Raw genomic sequence first — 14,615 nt, 5'->3', positions numbered from 1 at the left:
TGTTGTTTAGTCATTTTTTCAGTCATATAAGACACCTTAGGACCCCCTTTTGGGGATTCTTGTTTCAAGTAATGAAGGGGCTTGCTATTTCCTTTTCTAGCTCATTTATACATATGAGGAACCTGAGGCAAACAGGATTAAGTGACTTGTGCACGGCCACATATCAAGGCCAAATCTAAACTCAGAAAAGATGTTTTTCTAACTTTAATTCTTTATATGACTTTATTTCCAGGCTATAGAATGCAGAGATCAAATCACTCAACCTCTGATTCATAGAGATTATTACTAATTTAGGATCATGCAATTCATTTATGAGTCAGAATCTGTATTTGAACTCAGATCTTCTTGGCTCCACATCTAGTGTTCTATCCTCTGACTCATTCATCCATTCATTATCTGTCTCTTTATCCATCTATTTATCTATCTATTGAGCATATATATGTATTTCTAGTTTACAAAGTACTTTATATATTATTTACCAAGTATTCTATGTATAAGGTATTTATAAATGAATATAATGCTTTTAAAGGTGTCAGTGTTAAAGTACTTCACATATTTTAATATATACTTAAAATTACAAATATTATAAATACATATATTTACATAGTTTACAAAGTATTATCTCTATAGCATTGCCTGTTTACACAAAATATTAATAAACATTAAATTTTTCTCACTTCTTCCCTTCTGAATGATAAATGATGGGGAAAGGAGATAGTAACACAACGTGTATTCTCAAATATAATTCACATTATGTGGCACAACAGCATGTATTATGAATTGATAGGAAGACGATGTGATCCCTATTTGTTGAGAAAAAAAGAAAACAATAATACAAATAATCTTTAAAATTGATCTTGAGGGATAAAAAAGAGTTCAGCTGGATTCAATGGATAGAGAGATTTTTGAGGAAGGCAAAGCATTAGGTGCAAAGGTAAAAATGTGATCAAACTTGGTATAAATTTAATGCAAAGAAAGTAGCCCATTTTAATGGTGAATTTCGAGTCAATGAAGGAACTTAATATAACATAGTACACTGTGGCTAGCTTGTAGAAAGCCTTAAATGTCAGATTTAATTGTTTTAATTTTATTAGGTAACATGCAATCATAGAGATTATTCAGCAGCAGAATGACATGATGGCTTCTGGAATGTTATTTGCTCACTCATAGTCATTGGGCAAGTATTTTCCTCTGTATCATTTTTCTCAGGGCTTCCTTGGCTTCCCTGTTTCGTATGCTATAAATCAGGAGATTAAGAATGGGTAACAATAAAGTATAAAACACAGACACGATTTTGGCCCAATCTGATGGATGGGCATAATTGGAACACAAATAAGTAAAAATCACTGTTGCATAGAATAGAGTGACCACTGTCAAGTGAGAGGCACATGTGGAGAAAGTTTTATATCTACCTTGGGGACAAGGGATCTTCAGAATAGTGAGTAAGATACTGAAGTAGGAACTAATAACTATTAAAAAGGTAGTTATTGCCATTATACCAGAGAAGATTAGGAGTAAAATCTCATTCCTTTGAACATCAGAGCAGGCCAGATGAATGAGCACTGGAATATCACAGAAGTAATGATTAATAATATTAGGGCCACAAAAGGACAAATTGAGCAAGCTTCCCATATGGGTGAGTGAGGTTACACAGCCAAACAAATAGGAGCCAGCCACCAGGCGCAAGCAGAGGCTGGTTGTCATGGTGACTTGGTAGCAAAGGGGTTTGCATATGGCCATGTACCGGTCGTAGGCCATTGCTGCCAGAAGAAAACATTCAGTTGTCAGGAACATGCTGAAGAGGGCAAACTGAAGGATGCAGCCAGTGTAGGAAATGACTTTTCTCTCACTTAAGAGATTCACAAGCAACTTAGGGATGCAGACAGAAGAATAACAGAAATCCAAGAAGGCCAAGTGGCTGAGGAAAAAATATTTGGGGGACTGCAATTGGGAACTGGAGCCAATTAATGCAATGAGCCACAGATTACCCACCACAGTTATCAGATATATCAGGAAGAAGGGCACAAATAGGGCACGCTGTAGGTGAGGGCTTTCTGTTAAGCCCAAGAGAACAAACTCCATTATCCCCGTGATATTCCTGTCAGTCATCTGTGTCACTTTGAAATAAGTATCTGCCAGGGTAAAAAACAAACAAACAAACAAACAAACAAAAACACAAAAAAAACCCAAAAACAAACAAACCAAAAAAGACAAAAAAAAAAAAGGAAAAAAAAAGTGAATCCACATGGAAGTAGAGCATAAGTTGAGTAATGCTACTATTCATTTTCAATAATTATATAGTGAATCACAATTATCTAGAACTTTCACAAAATATAGAAGTGATGGAAAGGACAGAAAAGTGGGATGAATGAAGAAAAAAATTAATGAAAGAGGAAGTGAAGGAAGGAAGGAAATGAGATTCAATGTGAGGATAAGATAAGTGTATAAAGTATGGCAAACTTGAAAGTACTATATGGGGTATCCCCAAAATTACATTTATGTTTTTTAGGCTATTAAAGTTTAAATTGTTGCTTTTCAGTTGTGTCCAACTTCAGAGACACCTTATATAGGTATTCTCACTGAGTGTCCCCAATATATCTCTTCCTTCATTCTACTTTATTCTATCTCTCCATCTCTCATTACAAGATTGCTGAATAATCTGCAGATAAACATAGACATTCATTTTTCCTAGTTCTATTATATGAACTATAGGGTCAAATTTATCTACATGACAAATTGGTAGAATTGAGATCTTTGTCTTGGAAGAGTAAACTGAATCCCAGAGAGAATCATTCCAAATTCAGAAAACAAAACTTTGTAACAGAACTGGAACAAATCCTGAAGTTCTTGAATCCCTGGGCAGCTATCACTCCACTCTATCAGTCAGATTTAATTAAGTCATTGCAATGCAAAGTTAAAATACTTTTTCATGTAAAAGAACCAATTCAATTTTTTTTAATGGTATAAACAGGTATAATGGCCTGAGAGGCCCTAGGGCTTTAGCAAATTTAACTAATTAGAGCCATGTGCTCGAGATGCAAAGATAAAGGGAAAACAGCCCACAGGCTCACCACTCTATGTTAATTGAATAAACCTGCAATTTAATTATAATAGATTGTTTTATGTGTCCAATGATTTCTAATTCTGGGTTGAAACAAGAGGTCTTCTGGGATACCTAATTAAAGTAATTGTTTGATTGGACCAAATTAACTGTAAATTAATCAATTTAATCTATACTTTATTTCATTTCTAGTATATGGTAAATACCCACTTAGCACAGAGAATGCAGATATTAAAAATGACAAAATTCATAGCTCCTGATATTTAGGAATTGGCATTCATCTTAAGGAAGAGAAGATTATACAGAATCATCCACCATAAAGTTGTAAAGGAATTCAGAGGCTATATGTTCCAAACCTTTATTTCATTGATGATAAGAGCCCATTCAGCATTGACCAAATGATCTCTAGCCAGGGGTAATTCTGTTTTCACATCACTTTCATGGTATGGTGTTATTCCTTAAGTAACAATTATTTGGATTAGTCAACTAGAAGATTTGACCTGATAAGATTTAGATTGAGATTTTAAAAATAAGAAAATTTGTGAATTTTTGCTTTGGAAAGAAGAGTTTGGAGAGAGATTCATAGAGAAGAGAGTATCTTAGCTCAACTCTAAAATGATTCATCATGTGAAGGACTCGGATACTAAGAGGGTTTTAATTTTTTGAAGAGGGGAAACCTAACTGACAAGTTGAGGCAGTGGGTCTCTCAGCCTTGTTTCTTAAGATGATTACTTTAAGGGTTAAAACAGCAAGGAAGGAACCTGGTAGCACTGGGACATCTAGGGGCTGTTAACAGTTTAGATGAAAGGTGAGGATAAAATGAGCTAATTTGTCAACCTTAATTTTAATGAAAATGGACAATACAACAAAATTAAGGTTTTTAATTAAGGCAAGAAAGATGCAGCTTGGGTTGCCACATAATAAGTGTTGGGGTATCCAACAAGGGGGCTGGGAACAAGGTTTCTATAAAGTCCTAAGGCAGAGAGATTGGTGGAGGTGGAGGTGGGAGAAGTCATGCAGAGAGAATGAGTCAGGTGAAAGGTATTAATTAGGGGGAATGGCCAGGTTTGGGGTTGGTGACCAAATAATTTGTTTTGTATCACAATAAATTGTTCCAAAAAAGCTTGGGATTCTGGTGAGAAGATAATTTGGGATATTCAAAAAAAAAAATCTGGAAGTGGGGATGATAATGTCTTCTCTGCCCCAAGCAATTCATTGACTTTTGAATCAAAAACTGGTCAGGTTTAGTCAGTTCTCAGTAAATTGTTTTTGTCAAGTGGTTATTATATCCATGGTAATAGATGATGAATGTAAGATAATTTGTGGGTATTTTATCACATGTGGAAGGGGTGAAATTATTTCTTTCTCTTTTTTCTTCCTCTCTCCCTCCCTCTTTTCCTCCCTTCCTTCCTTCCTTTCTTCCATCTAGCTCTCTTGTCTCTCTCTCATTCTCTTTCTCTCTCCTTCTCTCTCTCTCTTTTCTTTATTTCTTGCATTATGAAAGACACATACATCATTGATATGATAGATTGATAGAATTATTAAATAAGAAACTAAGTAATAAAGTAATACTTTATTTTATTATTAATTACTAAAGGATTTGTCCCTGGTGTGTTTGAAGAAAAATAAAACTTTTGATTGTATCCAAATAATAGCCATTAATACATCCCAAACACTTTGAAAGATAAAGGTATCAACCTCTATCATAATAATATTTTAATTAAATATTTATTGTTATAATATCATAATAATATTTTAATTAAATATTTATTGTTATGATATTTAATGTTCATATTTTCCCCTTTATTTCCAAGGTCATGAGGCTGATATTTAAGAGCGTATAAAATAACAGTAACAACGTGGAATTCATTACATTTCAGAAATGTTACTGTGAAAATCATGATAAAATACCTTAATGAAATAATAATAACAATTATATTAGCAATCATAATGTAAAATTTTATCATTTACATACTATTTAAATTTTATCCAAATAATAATCTAATTCAACAAAATCTCCAGTAATTTAAGATTAAAAATGTCTATACATTATAATATGGGGAAAAAAAAAACTATCAACTCAAAATTTCTATCAAGGCAAAGACAATGTATTTCAAAAGTCTTATTGCAGCTTTTAACTTAAAAAATGTATTAATGCTTGTCAAAAATCTTCTTTAATTGACTACTCTTTGCTTGAAATATTTCTTATTAGACTGTAAGTAATCTCGAATAACTTACATAAAATCCAATAGAATTATTTATACAAATATTAATAACCTACCTGTTGATGAGACTTAGCCTGCCTTCCTGGTATCCTTATGTTTGGGTGATGCCTTTGTTTTATATTTGGCATAGAGCTGTTCAGGGATGAAATCCCCAGTGACCCTCTTAAGTATAGGGTTTTAGTTTAAGCATATGTCAGATAATTAAATTGTCCTTTAAGAGAACCAGAGCTGGATCTGGGAATAAACCTTTAACAATACTTTTATTGAAACTATGGTAATTCTGTCTTTTGACCTTTTGTCAGTTTCATAGAAAATTGTTCCATATTTGCTCATCTCAGAAATCTGAGAATTCTAGGGGGAAAGATCCTTGTTACTAGAAAGAATAGAATACTACCTGTAATCCAAAAATGTATGAGGAAAACACAATCACCATTTCCAGGTATATTAATGACATTTTAACAGTATTTTTGGAATTATATTTTTCAAAAAAAAAATTTAATTCAATATCAGCAATCACTGAGAAAAATAAACATTTAAAATTCAGTGAGGTTTTTGCACCATCATCACTGTTTTCATTAACATCATCACCATCATCATCATCATCATCTTCATCTTCACAGTTCCAGTAAAGGGAATATTGCTCGTGCTCACTTATAGATCAAAGCATAGGCAGAACAGTAATCACTACACATCTCCTTGGATAATTCTCTGAATCTGGAGTTAGGAACAACAGGCTTCAAATATAATCTTAGATACTTACTAGCTTTGTGACTCTTAACAAGTCATTTATCTCTGCTTGCCTCAGTTCTCTAATTTGTAAAATGAGCTGGAAAAGTAAGTAGCAAACCATCCCAATGTCTTTTTCAAGAAAACTTCAAATAGGGTAACAATAAATTGATTATGACATGAACAAAAATTTCCTGATTCCAGATAAAGCACTCTATCCAAAAAATCACCCATCTGCGTAGTTTATTGTTAGTATGTGAAATTGTTCCAGCCATTAAGGATTCCTACACATCATTATGTGATCCACAATTTGTAACAGCTCAACAAGAACAGTGCATGGCCCCTATGGAGCTGGTGGTGGGTGGAAAAAGGGAATATATTCTCTAACCACTTCAATTCTGTAAATTTCAGTTTCCTCATTGGTAACATAGAAGACTTCCCTTATGTTATATTGAGTAGCTCATACTTATATGTGAAATTTCCTTTTGTGAAATCCTTTTCTTATAATAATTCTGCAGGGCAGTAAATACAAACATAATTATTTCTATTTCACAGATGATGAAAGTAAGCTCCAGAGGGGCATACTAGATATCTATCTGTTAAGGTAAACCCAGGAAATATGCGAATACAATTACAAAATACTTTTCACATGAAAAGTCAGATCTAAATAATTGAAAAAATTTTAATTTTTCATAGGTAGATCAAGACAATTGTTATTTATTCTTCTGTCTGGATTAATGTCATCACCAGATGATGTCTTGACTTCTGTGTAAATTGAATGTGAGGAAGAGTTCATAAAGTCATCAATCTTAATCTGTCTTCCAAAGTCACAATGGGAAGTTCTATGGGAAAACAAAAGTCAAAAATAATGGTAATGGATTGGCCTTGGTGTCTTTGAGTCTGACCAAGCTCTAAGCACTCCTCAATGCCTTCTTCAGCTACCTTTGAGACCATTGGAAAATTATTCTCATCACCTTTTCCACCACCAATTAAGAAGTCAACTCACCTAACTCACCAATAAGTTTGAGGCCTATTGATTACTCTCAACATACCCAATTATCTAAATGATTTTAAGAGATTGTATCTCCTGAACATTCTACTCCTGCTTAGAGCCACAAGAAAGTATGGATGACAGGTGTATACTAAAGATGGGTGGAAAAAGGAAGAATTTGCTCATTTTCTTCTCTCATTGTTTTAAATTTTAAATATAAAAAGAACACAAATGTGAGATCCTAAATTACTGTTTAACTTTTATTTTAGTAATTACATATATTTAGTTGACTTTCTGTTAATTTGAGTGTTTGTGAATCAAATATTCTTTTTATCATTTTTTACTCTTAATTCTTCATCATTCCTCTCTAGTAATTTTTCCCTTGGTTATGTTGAAAAGAAAATCAGAAATTTGGGCTTTTCCCCTGGTTAATGAGACAAAGTTCATCACAAAAAGAATTAAAAGAAATTTATTATAAGCATGTCAGGTAACAATAACATTGACCATCTGTTCACTAAAGATTAGCAATGTCTTCAAAGTAGGTACGGCTTTTATAGGTAACTTTAAGACAATCTATATAGATACCTTAGCAAAAGGGGTTGGAACATTGAATCTCAGTTCCTCCCAAAAGTAGGAAGAATATAACAATTTGTTGGCATAAGAATATGATATACAGCCAGTGAGACTGAAAATTGAAAACTTAGTATCTCCTTTACCAGAAGATTATTCAATATGTAGCTGAATCAGTGTAACTTCCAATAGTCACCCAGTGAGATATCACTTATAACAATAAGTAAATTTATAGTTAAATGAACTAGTAAATACAAATTGAATGAATATGCCAACTAATCATCATATCAGTGAAGTTTGACATTATTCAGTGTTTCATTCCTATAGTCTTCCACTTCTGCAAAAACTAGAGGGAAATAAATCCTCCTCCCCACCTTTTTTTTTTTCATTCAAAGCTAAACCCAAAACCTGGGTCATTAAAATTCATGATATTCAAATTAGGCTGTAGTTATCATGTATATTACATTGCTGTAGTCATCATGTATATTATTTCCCTTATTTATTTATTTATTTATTTTTTTAGCTTTGGTAATATAAATATATTCTTCCTTCTCTATATTATTTGTGATAATATTTTCCTATGGAACTCAAATATTACTGTACCACTAGAGTCAGACATGACTGAAATGATTGTTCAATACACTTCTCTAGCTGTTTACTCCCACAAAAAGATATTATATGTTGAAAGGTTTTTTTTTTTTTTTGTTTTGTTTTGTTTTGTTTTGTTTTTGTTTTTGTTTTTAATATTTGTAAAGCTCTCCCTTCTATAAACCTATGAAGTCAGTTGTATAAGAATCCTTATAATATTCCAGAATAAAAAAAAATTGAGGTTTGGAGATTTTTGTGTCTTTCCTATGTCCTCACTATGTCCAAACTATTAAATGTCTGAAGTTCAATATACATGCCATTGTTCTTATCTCAAAACCATTAATTTTAGGCTTCTATGAATTAAATCAGCAAGATCAATTTTTAGTCTGTTGTAGAATGCAGGATGTTCTTTTAATATAATTTTAAAAACTTTTTTTTCTCTTCTTCAAAATTTATATCTGCATTTTTGCAGTCCATTGAGTTTTTGACTCCTAAATCTATCATATTATTTTTCAGTCTCTATTTCTTTGATTTAAATTTAATTTTATTGATATTTTTAATTAACAAAAATACTCCCTCATACAAATAGTCCCTCTTTGAAAATCCAAACCAAGCTATTTTAACAAATACATATATTCAAGAAATAAAATCCCCAATATTGCCCATTAACAAAGGATATATTCATATAAATATACATGCATGCAAATGCACACACACACGTGTGTGTGTGTGTATATATAGTGTGTGTGTGTTCATATTTATACATAGCTGATGTGATTCAAAGAAGTATAGGCATATGTATAAATACATGCATGATTTGCACATCTATGTGTGTATATATATGCAAAATTATATATGTGTGTATGCAAATGCATATTTGACCTCTTTGAATTTATTTACCACTAAGTTACTTTATTTTCTTTCTATATTTTGTGTCCTTAACCTATGCCATAGATTGAGTTTTTTTTTTTTTTTTAAGAAGTACTAAATTGTTTTAATTGTACTTAAAAGACTCTACTTCTTTGGAGAGAATTTCTATTTCATCTGTTATATTCTAAAATCTTTCATTGTTTTCATTATTTCACTTTTAGATTCTCTGCTTTATGAACTGATTTAATCCTTAATATTTATTCTTAAATTTATTAATTCCTTTTGAAGTGTAATTTTAAATAAAATACTTGTCTTTCATGGTATTATATTTTTCATAGTTTTTTATGCGGGAAGAATTAATTCTTTTTTTTTCCAATTAATATATTTGAACCTGTTTTTTTAGTTTACCTCTTTATTAATTTTGCTTATTTGAGGTTTCTCCCTTGATTCATCAGTATTTCCATTCCATGATGTTACTTGTCTCCAGTTTCTCTTCACACTTTCTTACCTTTTCAGTTTTTCAGTTTTTTACCTTCAGAGTTCTTTCATCTTCCACCTTTGAAACTCTTTTATTCATTTTATGTGTACTACAAAAATTTAAATGTATTTATTAATGTCTATTGTCCATAATATTTGTGAATGTGGTGTCTGGGTATTATTTAAAGGTCTCCTGCTTAACATTATTTTGTATTTGGCACATATTTAATAGCTATTTATTGAATTGAACAATTTATTTCAAATAAATCAATACCCAGTATAACAGTAGAACTGAAGAAATCATAAAGTTTATGCCTAGAAGGAACTCTTGAGATACCAAATTGAGTTTCTTGAATTTCTTGATTTGGAAAATGAGACTCCAATGATGTTTCCTCAAGACTCCATGCTATTGTAATATAGAATGACTATACTTCTGTATTTTATTATGAAATACTTTTTGTGTCTAACTCCTCTACTTGATTAAATAGATCATACTTTATACTCTGTATCATAGAAGGTGCTTTTCAGTGGTTGGTAGATCCAATGGAGATTACAAATGGCATAACAAGATGAATCATTGTAAGTCACAGAAGCAAAACTGGGGAATAGAAGATTCAGCTGAGAGTTATTAAGAACCTGACAATAAAACTCCTGTACACTCTGATGTTAGGTAGAATACATAATATGAAAAAATCAGTTTGGGACTATTTATTGCTTATTTCCTTTTCTTAACAGCATAATGTTGCCTTTAGACTATAAACTCCTTGAGGGCAGGAAAATGTTAATGTAATTTTGTGAGTGAAGATTACATTTATTTTTATTAATTATATTCATAGAGTTTAACATAGTGTCTTGTACATAGTATTTAATTAAGAAATGTTTATTTGATTGTATTGGACTATAAGCATATTTAGATGTCATAATTATAATCACTTCACCAGTTTAAGAAGAAGCCAGTACTCTTATGTGTTACATAAGATTGCAAATCTGGTTTGTCTTCTACTACATCATACTATAATCACTCCATCCACTCATTCATTATCTTTTATATATTCAGTATTCCATATATCCAAATATACATCCAATATCTATCCACATATATCCAAATGCAAGGAAATTAGTAACATGTAAAAAAGAAAATTGGAATTGCAGTTGCAGAACCTGACTTGAGTTATTTTCTATTTCACTTTAAGTGAGTCACTTGAACGTTTTGTTCCTTGTTTTCTTTATTGTATAAAATTAGAGTGCTGTATCAAATCATCTTTAGTCTTCCCAGCAATATTAACTGTATGATCATAAAATTTTCTAACAAGTATTGACAAAACACTTTTTTTTTGGATCTTGAAAAACTTGATTGGGAAAGAATTATTATAGGAAAGATAGCAAATACAAGGAATAGTCCTCTTTTGAAAGAAGCTTGTAATCTATAAAAGAAGGCTATCTTATAATTATAGCAAATATCTAGCAATGTAAAGCAGTATTGATTATTTTCTAAATGGATGATGTCATATATAAAGGGTCAAAGAAACTTTGAGGAGTGTAATAGTAGTGACAGCCGTAATTGTCATGGCAAGCTCCATCTAGGAGATTTGAATAGATTGGGGAATTAAAGAATAGGTTAAAAACAAATATACATGTTAATAACAACAACAACAAAATTTCTGTTTTGTAATTTGTATTAATTTTATATTTATATTAGTTATAGCATATCACTGATTATGTATCATTTGAAGAGACAGAAGAGACAGAGATGAATGGTAGGGGGCAAAGAACAGGAAGGAATTGAATGAACTATAGACTCCTGATATTATATGTATTATAAAAACCTCACAATCTACTTTCTTGGATGATTAATTGATTATTAAAAACAATAAAAATATTCAGCATACTAAAGGGAAAGTGTCAATGGTGTCTACAGATTTGATGGAGGAAGAAAAAATACATCTTTGCTTTTACTAACTTTTAATTGAAATTTAGCATTTCCTTCAATTATTTAAAAACAATTTTTTCTGATAAGTTATTCATAGATTTTACCAAATTGTCAAAGGACTCCAAGATAAAAAAAAAAAAAAACTTTAGCATACTGAATAGAATACTGGATTTAGATTAGATTATCTGGGAAATTGATTGGTAGCTTTTATAGTAACTGTATGATTTTGGTTAAGTAGTTTTCCCTTTCTCAGTTTATTTTTCCTCTTTTATAAAAAGGCTATATTGATGATTCTAATGTCTGTTATCCTTCTTATTCTTTTAAAACTTACTCTGAAATCCTATTCAGATTGGGGTCTCTATATTATTTTATAATTTTTTTTCTAATATGAAAATAACTATATTAATATCATTGGGAAATTGTACTATAAAATAAAACATTCTTTCTCCATTTAATATTCTATAAAACCTTTTATTTTTGTAAATTGGTATAAGCATTTAGATTAGACAGGTCAATTCAGAATCAAAGTTCTTGTATATGCAGTTCCAAATTGAAAAGTTTGTGTATAAATCAGTGGTCAGTATAAAATATAATCTAAGAGTTATTGGCCAAAATTTAAGACTATCTTGGTCTATCACAATTATTTTGATCATGCCAACTTGGAAAAGTCATTTAACTAATAGCAAAAAGAAAGGATTGCAGTTGATAACCTTTGGGATACAGCGAAGTCCCAAAAATTCTGTTTTCTGTTTTCAAAGATCCCTTCAAAGTCAGATAATTTATTATATTTCTAAAAAAATATTATATTGTCCTATATGGATGCTCCTAACCCCAAATTTTATTACTTCACATAGATATTGGGATAAAATAATGAAGAACAAATTATAAAATATTAGAGCTGCAAGTGCCTAGAATTCAACTTTTAAGGGAAAAGATAAGGTATTAGCCATTAGGGATTAGATAGTTCTAATTTTTACTCTACAACTGGCTATGTGACCACAGATGGATCACTTTCTCTTCTATATCTCCCTTTTCTGTTCTGAAAATTAAAAAAAAAAAATTGCAGGGACTTCTACTTGTTGAGTTTTGACAAAATACCAGGTCTTGTGTTCTAGATTCCATTTTTTATAATGTATCTACCAGCTCTAAAATGTCATTGCTTCCAATATTTGACTTGTAGAACTCTAATAGATGTTATGCCATTTTTGGACAAAAAAGGACCTCTAACATTAACAGAAAGATGGTTTCAATTCTACTGCCCTTTTCATAGCATCTTTAACTTCCTTATTTCTTAAGCTATAAATCAATGGATTAAGCATTGGGATTACCATTGTATAAAACACAGAAACCACTTTTTCTTGTTCAAGTGAATATTGGGAGCTTGGTTGAATGTAGCTAAAACTTATGGAGCCATAGAACAATGTCACAGCTGTCAGGTGGGAAGCACAGGTGGAAAAGGCTTTGTATCTCCCAGCTGCTGAGTGGATCCTGAGAATGGCAATAACAATAAAGATATAAGAGATGATTACAGTCAAGAAAGTGATTATGGCAATGACTCCTGAGAATATCAGGAGCAGCAATTCATTTCTGGAAGTATCAGAGCAGGAAAGCTTCAGCAGTGGGGGCAAATCACAGAAAAAATGGCTAATGATATTTGGCCCACAGAAGGATAATCTGACTAAACCAATTGTGTGTGTCAGGGAATTAATCATTCCCCCTATACATGACCCAATGACCAGGATGGCACACACTCTCCTAGTCATGACCACCATGTAAAGCAATGGATTAGCAATTGCCACATATCGGTCATATGCCATCACTGCTAGGAAAAATCCTTCAGTGGTAAGAAGAACCACAAATAGAAAATATTGCACAATACAAGCAGTGAATGATATGGTTGCCTTCTCTTCAAAGAAATTGACAAGCATTTTTGGTCCAAAAACAGAACAATAGCAAGCATCAACAAAGGACAGGCAACTGAGGAAAAAGTACATAGGAGTGTGAAGCTTGGGAGTGATTTGAATTAATACAATCATTCCAAGATTCCCAATCAATGAAATGACATATATAACCAAGAAAAGCATAAAGAGAAACACTTTCAATTCTGCATGATCTGTCAGTCCTAAAAGGAGGAACTCTGTGACCACTGTGAAATTTTCCTTGGCCATCCACTTGATTTGTCATGACAATGACTGTGGGGAAGGAAAAACAAAAATAAATAGAATTAATTAGAAAAAAAAAAAGTCTGTGAACAATAATTACAACTCCTCAAGATAAAATGTTTTTTCACTGAAAAATTGCATAGACTTTAGACCAGGAGAGTATCTTAGATCTTAGTATCATGGATATGGAAGAGATCTCAGAAGCCAATCAGTCTTCATTTTGTCACGGAAGAAGGTGATGTCTAGTGAAATAGAGTAATTTGGGGGAAAGAACCCAAGATGTTTTTGAACCCCTGTTCTCTCATTTCAGAGACAGTTATCTTTCTACTGTCTTTATTTCCCTGACCTCTCCCAGAATAGATTCCTTGTAGTACAGAATAGTCATATTATAGATGGCAAAATTTACAACCAAATAGGAGATACTGAAGTATATTGAGGTTATTGGACTAAATAATCTCTATAAAGTCATCTAAATTTATATTTTGTGATTCTTTGACTTGCTGAAAGGAAATATGGTATAAATGGAAAATCTGAAATTCATCTTTGTCCTTCTGCTAGATCTTTTGATATTGCCTCTGAAAAGAGAAAATTATATGGATAATGGGAATATTCCACTAAATTGGACCTTGTCATATAAGTATAAAATCTTAGAGCTGCAAATCCCTTATCAAATGCCTCAATTTTGTAAAATAGAACCAATTTGTTCAATTACACAAACTATAAGTAGCAATACAGAAATATGATCCCAGAGATTCTAAAAAGGTCAATTAATTTTCATTCAAAGTAAAATTTCTCAACAGAATGATATAAAAGTATACCTGGATATTTTTTAAAAGTAGTGGGCTCTAATTCAGTGGGTTTTTTCCCTGGGAAAAAAAAAATAGATGACCATTTCCAAGTATGTTCAGAGGTGATTCCAGCTCAGGGAAAAGTTAAATTAATTTCTAAATATGCATTTAAATTCCAAAATTGTATGATAAAAATAAAATAAACTAATATGTGACATATCACACAC

At 31.5% G+C, this 14,615-nt stretch overlaps 2 protein-coding genes across 2 annotated transcripts; both read right to left on the bottom strand.

Annotated features, from left to right (window-relative positions):
* Positions 1-1,170: 1,170 nt before the first annotated feature.
* On the bottom strand, positions 1,171-2,142 carry LOC127540029 (olfactory receptor 1052-like). The gene has a single exon (XM_051964554.1). It carries the CDS (start codon positions 2,107-2,109, stop codon positions 1,171-1,173), a length of 939 nt encoding a protein of 312 aa, XP_051820514.1. The 5' UTR covers positions 2,110-2,142.
* Positions 2,143-12,667: 10,525 nt separating this feature from the next.
* LOC127539649 (olfactory receptor 1052-like) lies at positions 12,668-13,606 on the bottom strand. Its single transcript, XM_051963890.1, has one exon. It carries the CDS (start codon positions 13,604-13,606, stop codon positions 12,668-12,670), a length of 939 nt encoding a protein of 312 aa, XP_051819850.1.
* Positions 13,607-14,615: the final 1,009 nt, after the last annotated feature.

This window comes from Antechinus flavipes, chromosome 6 (genome assembly GCF_016432865.1).
Source record: "Antechinus flavipes isolate AdamAnt ecotype Samford, QLD, Australia chromosome 6, AdamAnt_v2, whole genome shotgun sequence".
Classification (NCBI taxonomy): Eukaryota; Metazoa; Chordata; class Mammalia; order Dasyuromorphia; family Dasyuridae; genus Antechinus; species Antechinus flavipes.
Note: the sequence above shows the minus strand (reverse complement) of the source record. Positions and strands in the feature narration are given on the sequence as shown.

Bases quoted from the DNA above. Each gene is read 5' to 3' on its own strand.
- LOC127540029 (XM_051964554.1), bottom strand. From the start codon at position 2,109: ATGACTGACAGGAATATCACGGGGATAATGGAGTTTGTTCTCTTGGGC.
- LOC127539649 (XM_051963890.1), bottom strand. From the start codon at position 13,606: ATGGCCAAGGAAAATTTCACAGTGGTCACAGAGTTCCTCCTTTTAGGA.